At 35.1% G+C, this 23346-nt stretch overlaps 1 protein-coding gene across 10 annotated transcripts in view; it reads left to right on the forward strand.

The window, feature by feature from the left end:
• The window catches only part of DMD (dystrophin), a 1181561-nt gene that overhangs the window by 496533 nt on the left and 661682 nt on the right, over positions 1-23346 (forward strand). For all 10 annotated transcript variants that reach the window (XM_042035506.1, XM_042035543.1, XM_042035536.1 and 7 more), the window contains 3 exons: positions 6370-6457; positions 13548-13789; positions 15532-15712. In XM_042035506.1, the coding sequence (XP_041891440.1) occupies positions 6370-6457; positions 13548-13789; positions 15532-15712 (511 nt within the window). The remainder of the gene's footprint in view (positions 1-6369; positions 6458-13547; positions 13790-15531; positions 15713-23346) is intronic.

Genomic DNA, 23346 nt, shown 5'->3' on the forward strand with positions numbered 1-23346 from the left:
TAGCTATACAATTAATTTTCCAAGTGCTCCAACCTAAATTTTAAAAGAAACAAATAGAAAAAAAGAAACAAAATGCTCATCTTCCCTTCATATATTCACATTTTGACGAATGTATTCATTTCAAGGACGAAAATTAGCTCATCTTGACTAACAAATTACACTGGCTATCCACACTGTCAGGTTTCCTGCCTGTTCTACCTCATATTGTCTAAGACTTTATAAAAGCATTAAAGGATCCAGGAGCCAGGGTTCCCCTTCCTCCTTCTTTCCTTTCTTTGCTTTTGAGAAGGTGGTGGTTGCTGCAAGTAAAGGGGTGGAGGTGGCTGAACCACAGGACCTCCTTTGGTCCCAGCTGGAATTCTACTAGGTCTTGCCTTGCCTTTGCTGGAGCTGAGGAAGAACATTGGGGCTGGGAGGACACTACCTACCACATTTATCCAGGCCTCATTTCAGCTGGTGAAAACACACATAGTACTGGAGAAAAATGGGTGGAATTTGTCCAGTGCATGAGTATTTAAAGTTTGAATTCAAGACACTAAAGATAGCAGAAGATATTCCAGATGTTCCTTTGATCTCCTTGGAAACTTAATAACTGAGTTGTTAAAAAACAAATTTCCAGCTTTTTTTTTTTTTCAGTAAAGTAGAGCAGAAAAGGATCTGTTGTTTATCAAAAGAGCTCTGAGACAAACCAGTAATTCTACATAGATATAAGAAAAAGCAATATGTATCCTTCATTCACATTGAAAATATTTTTAAAGACCAAGACCAGTTTTAATTTCACAGTGTCATTGCTTTTAAATGAACATTTTATAGAGCAAATAAAGTCAAATTTAGAAGTTTCTAGTTGCTCTAAGGGAGAAAACATTCTGTTACATGTATTAATTTGATAGTGCAAACTCTGAAAGATGGCACTTGACAAATGGCTACATGGATTCTGTGTTGAATGGTTTTCAGTTAGTGTAAGTCTTTGAACACACTTTTTTAAAAAGAAAAAAAAAAAAATCAAATTTTTACAAATTCCAGGTTTTAAAACTTGTCCTGACCTGACTTTTCCTGGTCTTGTGTCTGTCTCTATCCATAAAATGAGAGACAAAGCAGAAAGTACTCTTCAGTTCATTGATTTGAACAGTTTCATTGCTGCTTGCTAACACTTTTAGTTATTAGTTCTCTCAAAACGAGCCTCAAATCAATGGAAAATGAGGTAGTGTGTGTTTTAACATATTATAATCTCTAGTAAAATTGTAGAAGGCATATAAAAAAAGAATGAAATGCAGAAAGGGAAACATATGTGAGAGATAATTGAAATAGATTTTATTGTACTGTTGTGCTTTAAGCCCAGCTGGCAATTAAGCACCACTTGCTAAACACCACTTGCTCACTTCCCCCCACCCACCCCAGTGGAATGGGGAGAAGCAGAAATACAACTTGTAGGTTGAGACGTTGAGATAAGAGTAGCTCAATGACATAAAGTAAAATATAATAATAACAAATAATGATTTTGATAATAAAAAGAAAGAAACAAACAACAGGTAAGGGTTGCACAATACAATTGCTGACCTCATGCTGACCAAGGCGAGACCCCAACCCTGAATCCAGATAAGCCCCCTTCCAGATAACTCCCCCAGTTTATACACTGAGCACGTTGTTCTACGGTGTGGAATATCCCCCTGGCCAGTTTGGGTCACCTGTCGTGGTTATGTTCCCTCCCAGCTTTTTTTTTTTTTTTTGTGCATCACTGGCAGAGCATAAGACACACAAAAAAAGGCAGTCTAAGGATAAATAAAACGTAGCAAACCCAAAACATAATACTATCAATATTATTCCCAGAGTGAATCCAAAACACAGCACTGTCCCAGCTACTGAGAAGAAATTCACTGTATCCCAGCCGAAACCAGGACATGCACTGACATCCATAGTCATACCTCAGTGTTGTACTCATAAAAGCATGCGTGTGACCACCTACACATGTGTGCAGAAATCCCATCTTGCCCTTACTGGTTAATCATTTGGGGTTTTTCTCCCATATAACAACATATGTTGGTATATCACAGGACACCTGTGCATTAAAACTGCCCTTTATTCCCTACCATAGCCAGTGCTGAGTCCTAGAGCCTTTTTATGATGACTTTCTTTTCTGCTGCTCTTTTGGGGACAGGTTACTAGTTCTGGGTTTTTTTTCTTGTGGCAGCTTGCTCTTGCCCATCATTTTTCATGGATGAGGGGTCACTTCCATAAGATTTAGCAGAAGTGCATCTGCTGCATGATGGGGGGACAGAGACGTTGGAAATTAAATCCACAAGGAAATTTCTTTTGCCATCATTGGCGATTCACAGAGTGAAAAAGCTTGCTCCCATCTCAGCGCAGAGGGGTCCTGGGGGAGACAGAGCCAAGATCAGGCTGTATGAAAAGCAGTGACTTGGTTTACTAAGCCAGCTGTTCTTCAGATCCTGGCAGGAAATTAGCCTTTGGCAGATGTATTATGTAGCTTGAATATATTAGACGTGAAAAAAGTCCATTCCTATGTCTGGGGAGAAGAAAATATTTATATCCCTTCCCTGATACAGAAGAAGGATATTTACCTTACTTGGGCAGGCAGACTGCAAAGCCGTAAGAATAGAAGTTTCATTGTTGAACAACCATACTCCTAAATAATGGAGACATCCATACATTAATGCTGTAAATATTGTTATGCTTCATCCCACCATAAATACTCTACAGTTAGCGGGTGTATTTTACTAAAATCAGACCTAAGAATGACTCAGGACTTCTTTGTTTTTCCTAAGCTATAATGGGCTTTCAGTATTTCAAGTTCGAATATATGAAGGTTCAGGTGCAAAAAAACCTCCACAATTTCAGGTGTTAAATCCTGCTTAGTAAGTTGGATTTGAGACTATCCAACATGAAAATGGAAATAAAACTCCCTGAAAGGAGTTTTGGTTAGCCAAGAAGAAGCACCTAGAAATTCAGAATCAAAGATAAACACGAGGAACAGATGTAAGGGAAAATGTCAGCTATCCTAGACAATTAAATTTGTTCTCTTGGCATTCTCAGAAGCCCCATTCTAATATGTTTGTTTTGTTTTAGTGACCTTTTCCAGGCATGCTTTCTTGGGCCTGGATATTTGGGAGCTGAATCACTGTCAGAGGTGGTGATGCTAATGTTGTCCTCTCTGCCCTCAGGGGTGATGGGTCACCATCACAGGAGGTCGGAGTACTGCTACCCTGCATCCTTTCACAGAGCTCTCAAAGTAGGATGTTGATTTGATATATGAATAACATCCAAATTTCTCCAGCCATCAGTATTTTCTAGATTATGAAGTCACTAACTACCAAAAAAAATCTCAAGGTCAAATAAAATGTTTAGGTTTATAAAAATAACCTCTTTGCCTTTAGCTAGCATTTAGCTAAAGATGAATTTATAATGTTTTTCAATCAATTAAAACTAGACTATAATACAGTTGCACTGTCTCTTACAAAGCAGTCCAAAGGAGAATTAATCTCTGCTTGGACAAAAGCCTGTAAAGTTAACCTTTCCCTCTAATATTGGTATCTTTTTTTTTCTGAAAAATATTTTATAGAAAACAAAAAGAGTTGAAAAAAAGGGAAGTTATATATTTGGAAATATTTCGAAGTGGCTTAGGCACTATTGTCAAAAAGTGTCTATTACTATGTACAGAAATTAAGTTTCAAAACTTCACAAATCCCTTCAGAATGATCCCATTCTACTTGTGTCGTAAATGAACCTGGATCCAGAGTATGGTTCCCTTCAGTAACGGAAAAAATGAGGAAACAGCCAAAGAGATGGATAGATGAGAGCTGTCTCCAGGACTACTCCCTTCATTTCAAAGCATTTTACACAGGGTTATGGAAATACATCTTCTGAGGGTCTTAAAAATCCAAGACACAGTTTGCAGGTTTGGCAATGGCAGACCAGGCAGCCTAATGGCAGGACCATTGGTCAGTGTTTTGGGTAACTAGAGTGAATTTCCTCATTTCTCCCCATATCACATCATTTGTCTTTGAATGAGAAACCAAGAGTTCAGTCTCTCTTCCTTTGGTTAGCACTGTGCTTTCTGTGTGTAAGCATTTGTCTTCCTGTAACCAGTATTAGACCTTCATTTTCATAATATATGCCAATTACATAAAAATGAATGGAGAAAAATAGTTGACAGAAAGCTTGATACATGTGAAATCTTTTGTTTAAGGACTCCACACACAGTGCTTATATTTTCTACCAGGATCTGGGAATTTGAAACTTTCAGGAGAGAGGTGGACATTTCTCCATGTTTTCCTGCACACACAGCATATCACTGGGCAGTGAAGGGTTGACTTCCACAAGCTTTTAAGTCCTATCAATTCTATATTTTAAAAAAATAAGTTTTAGCATATTTTGTGAAGTTTTCTTAAATGATTCATTTCTGCTCACTACAGTTATACATGTGATAATTACACACCTGGCATTACTGAAAGCGTAGAATTATATTCAGTATATTTTAGTGTTTTAATGATTCCTTTGAGTTCCCAGTATTTATTCTCATGTTAATTTTACCTGGCATTATAGACAGAGTAGTTAATTAAGATTCTGTAAGAGATTTTGGAACTCTGCAGAGAGTTGATTTACTTTTTAAATTTGGAAAATATTTAAATTGTTCTGTGGAATGGTACAAGATTTTATTGACCTACAAAAATGACAGGTTATTCATACAGTCATCTTTAACTTACTTGGATTAAACGTCATAATATTTCAATGGTAATTTAGTGGTTTATTAATGATATATTTGTAAAATTGAAAATATTTTCATCCTTGATTTTTCTTGAAATATATTTTCTTTATATATTTTATTTATCCAAAATTGTTTTAGTGAAAGCATTAAAAAGAATCTTTGAGATATTGTTAGAAAGCCTGCTGTTTAACCATTTCTGTATGCACAAATGAATAGCAGTTATAAGTAGGCAGAGGAAAAGTATGAATTTAATCAAAAATTTCTCTTTCAAGTTTCTGTGCCTTCCTCATCTACGAAGTCTTCCAGGGAGCTGCTTCTTATTAAACTGAGCAAGTTTTAAACGTCACATTTTAAAAGTTATTTTAAGAGAATTTATTCAAAGATGTTCATAGTCATTCCATATGGGTATAACAATCTATTTGAAAAATAGTATTTCCAAGTGTTAAGTGTATAAGGTTATTTTACTAAATGCATTCTTAGATACTTGCTTGAGCTTTCTTCTCAGTTTAAGGAACCTTTTAAAAGTCTTGCAGCATCTACCTTTGCTGTGGAAATAAACAGAGTGATGGGGAAGCCCAGTGAGGTCAGCCAGGGCCGTGTGTCATGTTTCCATATACATCATGTAGGATTTGAGGGGATATATCCTCTTGTATGTGTGTATCTGCTGCAGGAAAGTGAGGGGCTTGATTTATGGGACACTGTGTTGGTCAGGATCTCTGGGAGGTATATAGTCTGTTTTATTTGTGGTGTCAAACTGGACTCTGGCCCCTCGCTGCCTCTTTGAGCTTCTAAATTGCACCTAAATTATGCAACTAATTTAGTTTAAAATCAATGAAGTGACTTCATGATGTTAATTACAAGACAGCATTGATGGGCTGTTGGATCTAAAATAAATTTACTTTCCACCAGTATTTCTACTGATCCTAAATGATAATTAAATTTAGATTCCTACTATATCCTGTAATTTTAGCAGCTGGCCTTTAGTAGGCCTTACTAGCTAGCCTGAGTGCTGGCCTGAACATTGGTGAGCAATTTTTGCATGCAGAAAGGTGAATCAAGAGTATTAAATACAATGAATAATGAGAATCCTGTATTAAATCTTCAGTTAAGTTTTCTTCTTAATATCCCATTTATGGATGTCTGCTGCATATGGTCTTATATATGCATTTTACAGTTGTTTTTTTGTTTTCAAACAAAATAGTAACATAAGCAATCAAATTTTATGTGGGTTCGATACTGTAGAATGCTGTGAATCTCTGTGATTTGGGGAGAATGGTCAATTTTTGCTTTTACCATGAAAATGAGCATATCTATTCTTCCACATGGAATTTCTGTTGAACAAATATTTTCTTTCTGAAATACTGTGCTTTGAATAGCTCTTAATTTCTGTGTTTTTTGTTTGTGTGTAAAGTACTGATGTGTGTCATTTGTCAACTCCATTGTGTTCTCACTCTCAGTTTTTATATTTGACTGACTCCCTTCCTGGTGGTTTGTGGTACCTGCTGCTTTCATTGCAAATGGGGGGACAGGCAGGGCAATATGACAGGTTAAAAGGTCTCAAGAAATCAGAAGACATCATTGGGATTAATTACTTTCTTATTCAAAATCCCTCTGTTGAAGCACTCACCTTTCCTGTCATGCTGCAGGCCATCCAGCGAGAAAAGCCTGACAAGTACAGAAAACTGCAAGATGCCAGCAGATCAGCTGAAGCCCTGGTGGAACAGATGGTGAATGGTAATTACATGGGAGTTGCTTTAGATAATCTTCTTAGGGATTTGATAAACGAACACGTTCATATTTATCACAAGAATTATATTAGCACATACTGTCTAAATGGAACGGTAAAGTGATATTGCCTTATATTTCTTTTATTATTTCTGAATGTTCAATCTGTTAATTAGAAAAGAGAAAAAAAAGTATTGTCACTTTAGTACCATGCAAAGAAACGTGTGTGAAACTCACAATAATGAATTGTATATTAGCAATCTGTTCTGTGCAGAGGCTTAAGTTGTAATCTTATTTTCTGAGTACTCTAAGCTTCGAAGTATATTAACACATCTGAGTTAGAGAGCTCTGAAGGCATTAATTTAACCACCTGGGGAAAAAATACTTCCTGACTTTTAATATACAATGTATGTTTTGTAATATATGTATTGCTGTAAGGTTCTGCATCATAGAAAATATAACATTTTATTGGGATTTGGAAGAGATTTTTGGCATTTAGTTTTTTGAAGATAATAATTTACAAAACTTATACTACTCTTAAACAAAGAAAAATAGCTGCCAGGGGTTTTTTTTGTTTCTTTGTTTGCTTTCCAAAGAAATTATTACATTATGTCATTCCTTTGAACTTTTAAATAAGGGAAAAACAAAACCCAAAGAAAGGTAAATTAAAGTAAAATTTTAAGTCATGCCATTGTCCTTAATATTAAAGAACGTCTTGCCTTGCAATAAAATATTAAACGTGGGCCTATGTCTGTCATACTGATATGATTACCAGAAGTACAGATGCTGAATACACTGATATTTGGAACCTATATTTTCTTTTGAATTGCTACAGTGAATAACTAATAATTAAATTGCTAAAAGTGAAATGCTTTAAGTCTGAGGTACTAACTGGCCAAGCTGAAGAAATTTGATGGAATCCTAAGATGATTTTTCTTAAGTATGAAGGTGTAATATTTTAAAATAGACCATGTTTAATGTGTGGGACTTTTTTTTTTTTTTTTTAATGTTTTCTGTCTGGGATAACTGGTTGTACATGTGTTTTAGGACAGCATCTTAAATTTGTGTGCTGACACATTGAGGTTCCTATTTTGGGCAGAATCTGTCTAGGGCATATTTATCCATGCCCCACTCTTCGATTTGCCAAATGCAGACCTGGACCTCCAGAATTCCAGTTTAGTTTCTTTGGATTATGTAATACTTTATGATAACTAACTTTGCTGTTAGATTCAGAACTCACTACCGTCTTAAATAATGCTTTCCCTGCACTGTGGTGCCTACCATGTAATGTATCAAGTAGACTACCATTCTGACTTAATTGTTCTCATGGGGTTTTAACTCAAGACTCTTTTCCTCTCCCTCAGTCCATGGGTCCATTCTTATTCATGGTTTGCAGATGTTGTGATCTCCACTGTGGCTAGATGTGCATATAAATATTTCCAATATTTCTCAAATCACACCTCTTTTTTTAGGAAGCACATCTTCCAGCTGGGTGGCAGGCACAGGGTAGACTAAGCCAGCATGACTTTATCTAAAGTTCAACTTTGCCAACAGCTCCGAGATCTGTGTCACACATTATATTTTGGTAGCCTTGGTAGCAAAAACATTCTGGCATGGCTGACAGCTTAATTGACTGTGACAATGAAGATCTCTTATTATCATGGTTTTAGGGAGGAAACAATCCCTTTGGAAAGAGAAACAGTTCCTCTGACTTGAATCCTTCAACTGCTCCACTAATGTAAAAGCAATTTGAAGAATAGTGTTTGGAATAGTTAATTAATGCAGTAATTACCAGCAGTAGAGAGTAGAATTAAATAATTAACATTAGTTGGTGAGAACTACGAGATGATTTTAACAAAGAATTGGCAAATGGAATATCTTGCAAAGTGCTCAAAATTACTCCCTGAGGGTAGAGGAAGTTAACTGCCATTGTAAAGCCATTGTACTTTTGAATATGGCATATTTTCTATTTGTCCTTTCTTCCAGTAATTATGATCTGATTGCAATTAATGGTTGCAATTTAGTTCAAATGAAATTGAACTAAAAGTTAAGTAAAAATATTAATTTAACTTTAAAACTTCATCTCAAACTGTAGCAGAGTTATGCAGTTTTGTATTTTCCACAGTAATTCAACTAAGTTTCTATAGTGTTTGTGTCTTGTGTAAATTTTTTTTTTTTTTGGTTGTTGTATTCACTAAGAACAAGAAGAAAGATTTGCTAAATCTCAAAAATAACATTCAGTGGAGCAGCCTAACTATTCCTTCATACCTTCCTGTTCCCATGCTGGAACTCTTTTCCATACTTGGGAAGGAAATGGAATTAATTCATGTGCCTGTATGGATTTGTGGGAGATCTGCAGTTTAGTATCTAGTGAAGGGAAGATGTACTATGTTATTTTAATGAAAAACTTTCTAACTACCACAATTTACAGATCAAATGATGATGCTCCCATTGTTACTCTTTAGGGAAACGAGTCAGTGATTGAACTGATGATTGTCATGCATTTGCAGTATAATCTGTAATTAGAAGACTACAGAAGGCAAACAGATTTAAGGCATAGATCAATTCAGAAGTCAAGTGATGACAATTTTAATTGTATTGTTAATTTTTACTTATTGTGCGTCAATTAGATCTGGACTAATAATGATTAGACTCTTTAAGATTCCAGTTATGCTGGCACTGAATTCCTGGCTTTACTTAATATATAAAATATTCTTTCTCTTTGCTCACAAACAAAATTATTTACGTAACAGATGAAGAGCATGAAAAAATGAAACCTCTGGTGGATTATAAGAGCAAGTTCAGAATGCTGGTGAACTCCATTGTTGTATCATTTCTATTTATTTTCTTTCTTTTGTTTTTTCTGTGATAGGTAGGAGAGAGAATAAGTTAAAGAAAACAGGATTCTGGAGAGAATTGGATTGGTTTATTTAGGGTTTAATTTATTTGTTCCTTAGCAGAGGAAAGTATTCTGAGGAAACATATTTACACAGGGCACTCTTCTAGCCTTATGTAAACATTGTCAGCCACTGTCAGCAAAAGTATTTTGCACTGGAAAGAACTGCCCTTTCCCACAGCACAGCTGTTCTTGTATTTGTAGATAGGGCGTCTGGACATTGCCATTTGAAGGGCTTTTCCCATCACAAACGAAATTGTGGATGCCTCTTTACCCAACCACCTACATGGGCTGTGCTCTGCCTCTACTTGCTCATGCTTTCAGTGAAGACTTACATATTCAGTTTGCCAGTGTTTCTAGGAAAAAAAAAAATCTGTTTTGTTTTTCTTTACTAAATTATATTCTAAAATAGAGTAACAAATCTGTTGATGCATAAGTGAAGCAGTTTAGCAGTTTGAGTGGCCACTTGGCTACTATAGTAGTTTAGAATAAACTAAACAGCGTATCGAAATGAATAATCAGAGATTTTTGATAGGAAGCATTAAAGTGAATACAAATCAATTTGTTGCAATAAAACATGTAATTTTGAAGTGCCACCATTCTGTGGAAGAAATACATTATCTTGTAAGTTACACAAGAGTCAAAAGCTACAAAAAACAGATGATGTTACATTATTCTATCACAGAACCATAGCAAATGACAGATGCACTTAACAAGATATACTTCATATTAAGAGGCAATTCCAAAGCACTTGCATGTAAGGTGCTTCACAATTAAAAATATTCAGGCACAATTTGTTATGTGCAGTATACAAGGTAATAAAATTAATAAATGCACTTCAGATAATGATCTGTTTCCTCTGGGTACAGTATATTTATACAATGAGTATACCAGAAGCTTTTAGAATGTGAAACATGAAAAGGTTATGAACTAACCACTATTCATAAAATAATGTTTTACCAGAAAATGGGTTTTATATTGTTTCTTTGCCTGCTTGTAAACTTTTGGCATGTCTTGGTAAAGTTGCTTAAGTTAATGAAGAAATCAGTAGTTACTGCAGAAGAAAGTTTCAAACAGGACAAGGAATAATGGAGTTTATTAAGGAGCAATAAAGTAAAACACAGGAAGTTCCACCTCAGCAAGAGGAAGAATTTCTTTACATTGAGGGTGGCAGAGCACTGGGGCTGCTGCCCAGGGAGGTCATGGAGTCTCCCTCTCTGGAGATGTTCAAACCCCACGTGGATGTGTTCCTGTGTCACCTGCTCTGGGTGACCCTGCCTTGGCAGGGGGGTTGGACTGGGTGATCTCCAGATGTTCCTTCCAACCCTAACAATTCCATGATTCTGTGAAATTCTTAATTTTCACCAATGGGTCAAAATTCCCAAATGATCTCAAGTGCAAATAGCAGCCATTTTATTACATCCTTCTGGAAATTATGTGCTGGCATCTGATGGATGATTTTGAGTTACCTGAATGGACTGAGAAATAAGAGTTTTAAAACCAGATGCTATGGAGATTTTATCTTCCTTTCAGTAGGATACTGTGCTGCCTATTGGAGGTGCATCTCTGCAATATTTTACCAAACATGACTCTGTATAAACCAGTTTTGTACTGTCCACTTCAGTAACGTGAAGAGCAAAAGCATTTCTTTATCTGTGCATGTATGGAATCACATTTAGACTCAAGGGTTAGAAGAATTAAAGAAAAACTGAATAATAGTAGCTATTTTCACATATTTAAATGTGTCATGTTAAGAGGGACCTATGAGCAAAATAAGGAAAGAAGATCTGGTGAATCTAGATTTTCATCTGAAATACGGTCCTCTCTGAATCCTTAAAGAAAATATTGCAGTGAAAACTATTATTATGTGTGGAGAATTCATGACTGCACTTCTCCTGGTAATCATAATCTCACCTAAGGGTACTTTGGAGACTGTGGCAGCTGAAAAGAGAGGAAAGGAGGAATAAATAAAGTGATCTTTTTATATCTAGTCTGCCAAACTCACAGACAATGTCTTCCAGGTTCAGAGATAATAATGAACACAGTGGCAGATAATCTGCTCTTTCTTATGAATATACAGCATTTTTATAACCAACTCAGAACAGAAACAATTGTTGAAATACAGCACAGTTAAAGTCTTATTGTCTATACACATTTGTTCTTGCTGTTGTTAAGATTCAGTATCTGTGTGCCTGGTTGTCTGTTCAGATGTGTTGTGCCATTCAGGTTTATGCTGCCCCTTCACATGCTCATTAGACATTACACTTCTAGAAAATGTAGTTATGCTACCACATCTCGAGATGCACACACACACTCACAAAAGACAAGACCACTTTTGGATTTTATTAAGATGTGTCAAAATACTTTTTTACCTCTTCTTGCTTCAATGTTCATTTTATATCCTTGCCCAGTCCTTAAACTGTGCTCTTCAGTTTTTTGAGTATTACGTGGATGTGGCGCTGCTCCAACCACCACAGTTGCCATTATCTCCCAACAGTACTGGGCTATTTTTCCAATAGTTTTGCTTTTTGAAATGCTGTACAATTTGCTTGGTTGGGGCATTATCCCAGGGAAAAAGCATATCCAGAGAAATGCTATCAGGTACTGCACAGTCTGTTTCCAAGTGGGCTGTTTCCAAGCGACTCTGAATGAAATAGCCCTGAGCTGGATCCAGAACAGGATTTGCCAGAGCACTGTGGTGCTCCACAACACACATGATCCCAGATTACCATTTAGTGTGGTTTACCATAGAACATGCGTTATAGAATATAGAAATATAGCAATACAGAATATTTAATATAAAAAAAAATCTAGTATGTTTTATTTAAGGCACTTAGCTGTAATTAGGAGTATATTTCCTAAGTCCTACCTTCCAAAATTACTATGAAGTTTCCTACTTTTTAATCCTGTTAAAGAATTTTTCCTGCAGGTTTGGAGTGCAGATTGCAAACCAGAAAACCCATTTTTGATACTGTATCAAAGATGGCATAAGTGGAGCACAGAAGGGTTTTGTCTCATTTGCTTTTAAACTTGCTTTAAAAAAATACTCTTATTTTTATTATTGTGATAAAAACATGGCTTCTGTTTAACTGGTTGGCTATCATATGACTATGTGGTGATGTTATTAAAAGTGTTCTTAAGCATATGGCATTGCTCAATGATTTGAGAGTTTTACTAATTTTGAAATAACATTGGTCCTATTGCTATATGTATCATTACATGTCATTACAATTAAAAAACTGTTAGGGACTACATTTAAACTTCCACTAAAAAATAAATGAGATGATTAAGTTAATATTATTTGGAAGTCAACCTGACTTCAAGTTACAGAATGATTCTGAATTATGTTACTGTAAGACACATTTTCTTATCTTTCATATGTATTGATTTGCTTTCTTCACAGAAAGTGAAGAAAGTTCCTTTTACTTTTTAATTGTTCTAACTTCGTTGTCTGTAAGAACTAAAGTCAGTTTTATTTTATGAACTTTAATATAAGCATAATTATTGAACAACAGACAGAAATAGGCAAACTACTTAATTGAAACCAAACTCTTTGAAAATAACCATAGAGAAGCACCACCTATGGTTTCTTGGGTCTCTTCTTACTGTCTCCTCATGGTTATTTTTGGACACACAAGACTGGCCCAGATGGAGGTTTGATCTGATATTTTGTTTATTCCTTAGTGTTTATAGTATTTTTAAAATAACATGTAATGCAAAATTTAAGGGGTGGATCATCAGAAACCTCTAAATAACTGTGGAATATAGTTCTCATTAATTGTAATCATTCTTTTTATAGAAGAAAAGCCAGCAACAGTCTTGTACATTAAAATCTAATTACAGTCCAGGCATAGTTTTCAAAATCCAGCTGTCAGGCATTTTCTTGTTTCTTTTAGCAATTTTAATTAGTTTTATGTATTGCGTCTCTACTTTCTGCTTTATTCCCATTCTTGTACTTTAATGTAGTTTATAATTCATTCCCACAGCAACAAAAGTACCCAGGCAGCAACTTTAAATATTTTTGATATACTTTCCCCACTAATGTGTAACATCTGTAGATTCAGAACTGTTATTTGGTGATAAATCATTAACTGGATTTATGAGCTCTCAAATAGAGGAATTGAATTGTTAAACTATCCTACTTTTTTTCCTTTTCTTTGTAACTTGTTTATCTTTAAGCATCTTCTTCTCTTGTTTTTCTAGAGGGTCTAAATCCTGACAACATTAGACAAGCTTCAGAGCAGCTGAAGAGCCGCTGGATTGAGTTCTGTCAGTTGCTGAGTGAAAGACTGACATGGCTGGAGTACCAAAATAACATCATTGACTTCTACTCCCAGCTGCAGCAACTGGAGCAGACAGCAATTACTGCAGAAAACTGGTTGAAAGCACAACCCAAACCAGCAACAGATCCTGCTACAGTAAAAACCCAGTTAGAAAGATGCAAGGTTAGAGATTCTTCTTCAAGTTTTTTTTGTGATATTGCACTTCATAGGTGTTCCAAAGGTGGGACAGGTTATGACCTACACTATTTCAGTATAAAAATGGTAAATGACTCCTTGGATTTACAAAGTAATTATTGAAAATATTTTTTCAAGGAAAGCAAAGACTAGTAAAGAAATAAAGAGGCAATAGAGCCTAGGATATGGGTCTTCAAAACTCTGCCCCAAATATTTAGTTATTAAGATACTTAGACACTTATAGGGAACTATGGCCCTAAAGCCTTTGTAATATTTAATTTTCATGTAAAAATCTGTGTCTTTTGTTCCTCATTAAGAAAATGTTGCTCATCACCTCTGCTAAGGATCTGTGCCAGAACATTGTTTTCAAGTCCAAAATTCTGCCATTGCAGACCACTTTACTACTTACATACCCTGTGTTCTGTTGGAGTGTGGGTTGAGTAGTCAAATGGAGGAATATTCCTCTGTCACAATGTGAGGGAATCACAATAGTTGTACAAAAACCGTCACACCAATTCACTTATAATTCTCCCTAATTGTTTTTATTTGTGTGCTTCACCATCATAGAAATTTGCTTCTCTCTCTTACTGCAGACAACTCTGTGGATGGGGAGTTTACAAACCAATATTGATTGACAGGAATATATTGAGGTGTAGTATTGCATTATAAATTGCATGACATACTTGTAGAAGTTTGACTTTAGGAAATCTCTGACTCCAGATGCTCTCAAACAGAAAGTATTTGAAACCCAAACTGAGATCTATGCTATTACTTCAATTTTCAGGCATTTCCAAGCCAGCATTGTACCTACAGTGGTCTCTGTTCTCATGCAGAAAACTTTTCCTTGAATAGCTCTGCAATGAACTGTACATTTGGCTTACTTTGCTCATTTATTTTTATCCAGCAGTTGTACGTGTCACAGTGTATACGAGGTATAACAGCACAACCTCATTGCTCTCCACAGCTTCCTGAGAGGGGGCGTGAAGAAGAAGGTGCTGATCTCTTCTCCCTGGTATCCAGGGACAGGATGCATGGGAACGGTTCAAAGCTGTGCCAGGGGAGGTTTAGACTGGAATGGGAGGGTGTTCAAAGAGTGTAACAAAAAGGCTTCCTGGGGAGGTGGTCGACGCCCCCAGCCTGTCAGTCTTTAAGAGCCATTTGGAAAATGCCCTTATCAACGTGCTTTAACTTGTCAGCCCTGAAGTAATCAGGCAATTGGAATGGATATTCCTTGAAGGTCCCTTCCAACTGATGTGTGCTATCCTAATCTTAACCTCTAATGTGTTACTGTGAGGCTGCTTAAACCACTGGGCATTTTCATCTCTCCTTTTCTACTTCATTTTATTCAGCCTGTACATAATCTAACTGAGATGGGTACAGCATTATGGTACACGTGCTGTTTTCCTCTTCCCAGCTTCACATGAAAAGGATGTTCCTTAGGCTTGAAATTTTAATGTACAATCTGTTTTATTTTCTTTGAGCATAATGTCCTGTAAAACCAACTTTAAGGTGACTTCAAACAGTGGAGTTGGGAGCAGTGGTATTAATTTGTGAGAAAAGGGTTAAAATGTTGAATTGGTTTGTATTGTAACTTGTAACTGATGTATTTGGAAGCAAAATAGTTATGTAATGTGCACTGGAACAGTGGTGATTTCATGGCACTAGTGATTTCACCTCTTGGGTAGCTGTATCTTGATTTTTTTTTTTTTTTTTTTTGGTCAAACATGCAGGATGAAATCATTCGAATGTCAACCCTGCAGCCTCAAATTGAACGGCTAAAGGCTCAAAGTCAAGCACTCAAAGAGAAAGAACAAGGACCAGTGTTTCTGGATGCTGACCTTGCTGCTTTTACCAGCCATTTCAAACAAATATTTGCTGACATGCATGCCAGAGAAAAGCAGCTACAGACCAGTAAGTGTTCTTGACAAGAAGTCAATTTGCCTGACTAGCACACAAAAGATAGTTGTTTATATTTTACTTTCCCAGTTTTACATTTGTTTTTGTGATACTAAACCAGTAGTGCAATTTAGGTGCTCTTTTTGGCAATTGAATTAGCCTTTCAAAAATTATCAGTGTATTCCATGTTTTATATTAATAAGAAATCAAGGGAAAGTACACTATTGAGAAGCAAAGCTTCCACTCAATGTACTTCTATCATCAAACCTCCTCTTGTTGGTATGTTTATGGACAGATTCAGTGATGTTTTTTGGCACAATAAAACTGTCTTTTTTTAGTTGGGTTATGATAGGGCACTCCATCTCTGTCAGTCAGTAAAGAGGAAAGAGAGCTTAACTACAGGTGGGAATCTGCTCTAGATTTTCAGAGAATAGAAATTTAACTCCATAAATCTCATCAAAGACAGATGCACCTTAGCACATCTAGTTTTTCATCATGTGGCCAACTCTTTCTTTTTTACAACAGAGAACACATGACTTCCAGTTATAACATTATTTGCAATATTTTTAGTAAAATGAATTTTTCAAAAGGGGCAAAAAGCTATACCAAAATGGAAAGTTAACTATTCCTAGTTAATGATATGTAGCATACCAGTAATGGCTGTACTCTTTCTGTATTAGATTATGAAATTAATAAATTATCAGACAAAAAAATACAAATTTAACTTTTCTCAACAAAAATGTTATTTGCCCCTTAAACCAATGATATCTCTAAATTACTGTACTGATTTGGAATTTGACATAGTGCTAGCTCCTTCTAGTGGATTTTTCTAGCATTCCTCCTAAATTCTTTCATGGATAATTTTGGAGATTTTTTTTTCAACACTACATTACTGCACTGCTGGGGTTATTTTACATGTGTCCACATATGCAAACTGAAGAGGTGATGATGCCTAGGAGAACTGAAGAAATAAAATGCAAGTGTCCCATAGCAAGTGATGAAAGAATGGATTATAGAAATTTAAGGAGTGTAAAGCTTTTTTATTACTCTAAATTAGAGATGAACAATGGAGAAGATGTAAAAACCATTAATGTGACTCTGTTTCAGATGCTGAAACTGGTTGCCATTCTCCCAACAGAAAAAAAAAAAGTAAATACTGATTTCTTTATGATTTCTTCTCCATCTAAACTTCCATCATTGCTGGTTTTACCACATCAAATTTTACTGTAGTGAGAGGTCATGAATTAACCAGTTGATTAGTCCAGAAAGACAAGTAGTGTTCACTGCCTGACCTGCAATGCCATGGGCATTGGTAGAGATCTTTCTGGGTATTCCTTCCCCCTCCTGAGCTGCAGTAAGCTCCTCCAGTGCCCTGGCCAGTTGCAGAAACAACTCTCTGGAGGTGGTAACATTGAACAGATTGGGGTAAGTCTCCTGAAGTGTGAGAGAACAGAAGTCTCTAGATCAATATTTCATGGAGCCCTGGACAGGTGTTGCTATTTTATGTAGCTGCTCTGCATCATGGGTGCTTCATCTCAAATGGTTCAGCTGTCAGGATGAGATCGTTTTATCCCATACAGTACATAGCCATAGTGGTGTTTTAGGTGAGCATTTTATTCAGAAACAGTTTTATCCAAAGTTCTAATTTCCTTTCATAACTGCTGTAGATGTGACTGAACGTGGATGGGATAGTTCTGCCTATTGCTATTTCAGGATAGTCTTATGAATGAAAAATGTAGAACAAAAACAAACCAACCTGAATCCAAAGCATAAAAATTTGGGTCTTTGAGACTGAATTTCTTCTTCTTTCTTTGATGACTACTTTTCTTGTGTTTTACAGATGAGCCATATCCTGTGTCTTTTTTCTGGCCTTACTTTAATAGAAAATGTTGACATTTTGTTAGACTATTTTAATTATTTCCATCTTTTATTTGCATAAATTATTTGTAAATAATTATTTCCTACAGATGGAAAAGTTTCCTGAGGACTGAATGATGTTTTTGCAGATCAGTATTTGAATTTTTTTTTTTCTTTCCTGCACATAAAACCAACATGTGTTTAAAAAGATTTTTCCTTTTTGATTCATCATTATGGTTTCTTTTTATGTTAAAAAGATATTTACTTTTCACCATCATAAGAGGTTTGGTTATTTTGTGAGGGGGTATTTTGGGGGTTTTGTTAATGTTCTATTGCTTCATTATCTTTTCTGATGGATAAGGGTATTTAGCTGTTCTGTTTTTCAAGATAATTTTTCCCTCATAAACAGTTTCCTCTAACTGTGGGGGTTTTCTCAATCAAATATTTTTTGTTTGGTCAGGTTTTGATTGTGTTTTTTTGAGAGTGATGGTAGTTTTGGTTTGGGGTTTTTTTCAAACATTCAGGAGTGCTTAGTAGTTTCTCTGTTCTGCACAGTAGATTTATCAATAAAATAATACTAAAGATTAACTCAGATTTTCTTACATGTTTTTTCTCCTTGATTTGATTAGCATTTCCAGTTATAAGACCTAATTTAAATTCTGAAACCTATTTGGTTAGGTTTTTTCATTATTTTGTAGTGCTGTTTCTGAAAGAGGTACAACCTCATAAAATATTAAGAAATAGGGCCCCATTTTTCTCACTTTATAGAATGTCTGTATATCCGTAGGTTGTTTTGAATGTGATGTATCCAGCATTCCAGCTCTCTCTTCTCCCCAAATACATTTAGAGTAATGTCTAGAATACTGGTATACAGAAAAAAATCAAGGTCAGAGCTTAAAACTGTTCAGTAATCTACACAAGGGAGTGAAATGGACAATGCTGGCAATAATTCGAATAGTGTTATTTCCCAAGGAAAATCTTAGATTTTGTAATGCCCTGGTGAAAAAGGAGAGTTTATACTTTACATTTACTTGTCTTGAAATTAACTGCTGCTATGTCAGAGAGATTTCTAGGGAGCAGCCTGGTCAGCCTCCCATTCCTCCTGAGCCCAGGGAGAGCTGACAGTCAGTGTCAGGTAAGTGAATACTCCCTGGTTCAAACTTCCTCCTGGGTGGCAGCTGATTCATTCCAGTACTGCTCTGGCTCTGTGACTGAACTAAATTCCATAAAGGTGCTTCTGCTTTTCAGTCCTGCTGCACTGAACTGTTATCCAGGCATGGCCTTGATTGAGATACATGTTCTCATCAAGATACATGTTCTTTAGAGGGAAATTGCAAAGTCGCTAGATTTTTAGAAAGTAACTAAATATAAAAAATGTCTTTTGTCACAGGTAAAATTAAAAGTATCAGGATGGAGGTGGCAAAGAAAAAGTTATATTTATTTCCATTTTTCTCTGCTTCATAAATTTATGCACTGTGCTTTCCTTTCAATTTCTAATTCTACCTTTGCAGGATCAGTAATTCCCAAAGGTGAAGTCATCATTGTCATCATTGCTGTTGTTATTATTAATGATGAATTATTCATCTGATTCAAATGATGTTTCTTCTGTTTATTTCAGGAAGTACTTTAGAAAGTTTTTGCCTTCTATATCATGACAGAATTCTTTAGACTTTTTATTTACCCATGCCATGCTTATGATTATTTTGCATGCACATCATTATTCTCTCTAATCCGTTAATACAGTATCTTAAGAGTGTTGGATTGCATAGAGCTCATGCAATTCGAACTTGGCATAATTTTATAAGATAATAAACTACAATAACTGTAACAGTATGATGACCATTTGGAGTTTTAGTCTGTAATTATTCTCCTTTGGTTAAAACTTTGAACTGTTAACTTATTTTGATGCTCCTAAGTACATTGGAACTGGGTTTTAAGTGGCAGTGAAATTGTAATTATACATAAAACAATCTTTCACAAATCATTGTAAACTTGAGGAAGGAAAATTTTAAGCAAGTGTCCTGAAAACTCCATAACTATAAGTTTTCTTTAAGACCTGAACTATGATTTAGTAGTAAAAATATTCATTGCTGTTTGATTTTGAGGGATAAAATTTGCTTAACCTTCTTTAAATGTGTCTTTCAAGCTGAAGATACAGTTCAGATGTGTGTGAGAATTTATTGTTTTAATAAGTATCATGCAAGCAATTTCTTTTCCTTTTTTCCCATCCATTTCTGCTGGTAATAATTTTTTATGTAAATCAAGATCAAAAGGACAAAGCAGCCTGTGAAATGACTGTGTTTGAGATAATGTCCTCTACTCTTGTAGGTGATTTTATTTTCATTTTATTTATGAATATTTTTTATGGATGGGAAATAAAACCAGCAAAAAAATAGTTGTGTCTTTAAAAGATATTTACTGTTACAGTAGATCCTGTAGAACTGGGGAGGGGCTTCCCTGGGAGGGCAAGGCCAGGTTGGATGGGGCTTGAGCAACCTGATCTAGTGGAAGGTGTCCCTGCCCATCACAGGGGGTTGGAACTGGATGATCTTCTAGGTTCCTTCCAATCCAAACCAGTCTGTGATTCTATTATTCCCTCCTGTTTCTTTTAAGGGCTTTATAAAAAAGAGAGTTGGAAGTCTTAAATCACTTGCATAACATTGATCAAGTATTAGGCAAGACTCCTTATGATTCTGCTTTGAGACTTTCTGGTTAAAAATTTAGGAGAAGGGAATCACAGCGTTTATGAAGACGTCGGTATAAAGACCTTGATGAATTGGTTCAAATATTTGTATTACAAAATAAGCAAAACAAAGTTGTGAAAAAATCAGCCTGGTTTTAAATTGCATTTACTGCTGAAAAGATCTTTATTGGAAATACATGAAGTTTAATCTTGTTAATTTATTTCAGGGAATAATTCTTTACTAAAATGGTCTCATAGATGATATTTATTGCTTTTCACGATGATGTGATGAACATTGGGATTTGTATTGACTGCAGGAGAAACACATTGCAACCTATCCAGTGTGATTTGATAGTTGTTGAGATAATTGTGTTCTCATTTCATTTCTGATTTGGGAAAATATTTTTGATTGAAAAATCTGGTCACGAAAAACAAGGAAAGCTGTGAGGAAAAACAAAAAAAATATTTTAATTACTTGGAAAGCTATTTTCACATGTTTAGATACTTCTGTTTATTAGAAATATATCATAAACAAGTATCTATTTGAACATTCTTTTTCCAAATTTACAGACTTTCTCTAAAAGAAATATGCAAGTGCAAATGTATTTGCCTGTCAATTCTTGGGGGTTGCAATATCAGTCACACCAAAATGCATTCCCTACAAGTGAAATGGATTAATACAAAAACATTTTTCCCTTCTGGAATGGAAATTGTATTCAGATATTTCACAGTAACATATTTGTAATTTCCCTCTGATATTTTGTTACAGTTCTGTCATGGACCTAGTTTTCTGTGTCTAAACTAGGCCCATATTGAGGACCTACTATGTGTTTTTCATTGACAATTCATTTTTTTTTATATAATACAACAGAATCCATATTAATGCACTTTGCTTTATCGTGTGGACTTTAGCCCATAAATATTAGTATCACAAAGCAAATTTTAGGTTAAAAAGAAACAGGTCTTGAATGTGGGTTTTTGTTACTAGCATGGGGAATTTAGAGATTCATACTGCCCACAGAGGGGCCATAAATGGATTAGATTATTTAGACAGTTATAACTGGGTAATGTGAATCCCACTGTAGGAATTTGACTGAATTCTCATCATTGACATCACGTGCTGCTAAAATAATAAAGGCTCTTAAGTGCCATCCTAAAAGTTAATCTTCTTCCATGTGAATGAAAATACTGACACATTGTCTATCTTAAAAAAAAAAAAAGGAAAAAAAAAAGAAAAGTTTTTCACTATTACTAATCTGTAGTAATCTGGAAAAGTAAAATGGGTAAACTATGGTTTCACGCACAAATATGCTTTTAAAAATTAATAGTTAATAACCAAATTGTGAAGACACTAGTTTGATTAAATCAATATCTGTTATCCCATTTTAAGTCTTATTTTGTCCAATCAAACTTATTAGCAAACACAACTCATTACAATTGAATGAAATGTTTGCAGTGTTTGGATAGTTTTAGAATTTTTAATATTACTGGCAAACTTGCAGGATAAGACTTTGATGCAATTTGGTGGAGTTTGCAATAGCGGTTTTCACCTGTTCTGAGGTACTCTTCAGTACTACCAAAAATAGCCGTTATTTAATTTAAATGCCTGAAGTATACATTTGTCATAAGATTTGTTTTTCATTTAAAGGGGAAAATAACTTAGAGAAGTCAAACATTGCATCATAATACTGAATTCCATTTCATTTTTCTAAATAAAGCTACAGTTAAGAGTTGTATAACTCTTTAACATATTTGAGCTGCTGAAATAATATCTCCATTCACTTGGAGTGAAGAATTTAAATGTATGTTCTATTCTGAAGTGGAAATTGTTTGGATTAAATGAATCAAAGACAATACAAATTTCACTAAGGAAAGAAAAGATTTAAAATGTTATTGGATGAGGTGGAAAATGTTTGGGTTTGTGTTTCCAAGAATATATTACTATTGCTTTCTGTGTACAAAAATACATCACAAGGGAAGAAATTCTTGTCTTTCCTGGTACTAAGTCCTATCTTTTGTAAATCCCCAGATATATGTCATAAATCAGATCAGCCAAGTCTTTTATGAGGAAAGTTTGCCATACAATGTGCATACTCCACAAGAGATTGTCCTGATTTTAGTATGTTATGATATCTAACTGAAAATGTATTTTTTTTCACATAGCATTCTGTTGATCAACAACTAAAAAATTAGGTTAAAATCTGAAGTACATTCTGCCAACCATCTGTATGATGTAAGCAATCTTGCACTTAAAAACTTTAACTATGTTGTTTGTCAAAACTGCTTTTTGGAGAGCTGGATTATTTTTCAGTACATTTCTTTGTGATGCACGAAAGATGGAGGAGGATACAGGAGATACAAATGGGTGTAACTTTTTTGAGCTGTTCATTATTATGTACAAGTTGGAAATGTTTCAGTCCCAACCAGCCATGCTATTTGTCTGTACATTTTTCAGTGAGTATAGAGGCAACTGTTGTTGATGGCAGAGGGAATGTCTCTGCTAATGAGTTGCTCATGTGTGTGCCAGATGTTGTCTAGTTGCAGCAGCTGTAATGTTGGCACAATAAGCTAAGCAGAGTTCAATAAAATTCAACTTTATTGTAGAAGGAAGATTAATTTTCTAAGCTTTTAACAGATGTTTTAAATGGAATATTTTACTTGAACAGAGACGTTGAACACATAAACATGGGCCATAAAAGGGAACCCCAGTTCTTAATACATTTCTGAAATTAGATTTTAGGTTAAGTACAATGGTTTGTCTGTTGATCTCTGAACAGACATATTTAAAATAGTTGTCTTGGCCATATAAGTTGTCTTCTGACCTATAATAACAAGGTCAAATGACACACAACTCATAAAATGGCAGATAAATGTCAAACACATTAGAATGAATGTGTTTATTTTTCAAAATATTTTTGTTTCCAAAATTATTTTTATAATTCTGCTACATACTGGACCTTTTGCAATTTCTTGCCAAACAGCCATAGGCTTCAATAAGGCTTGGTCTTTTATCAAGTGTCTTCTGTCAGCAAACCAAATAGTGAAGCAAAAAATTGTTTTATTTCCTTCCTTCCTTCCTTCCTTCCTTCCTTCCTTCCTTCCTTCCTTC

This window comes from Corvus kubaryi, unplaced genomic scaffold (genome assembly GCF_017639235.1).
Source record: "Corvus kubaryi isolate FWS band 111438036 unplaced genomic scaffold, C.kubaryi_AGA036_p1.0 133, whole genome shotgun sequence".
Lineage (NCBI taxonomy): Eukaryota > Metazoa > Chordata > Aves > Passeriformes > Corvidae > Corvus > Corvus kubaryi.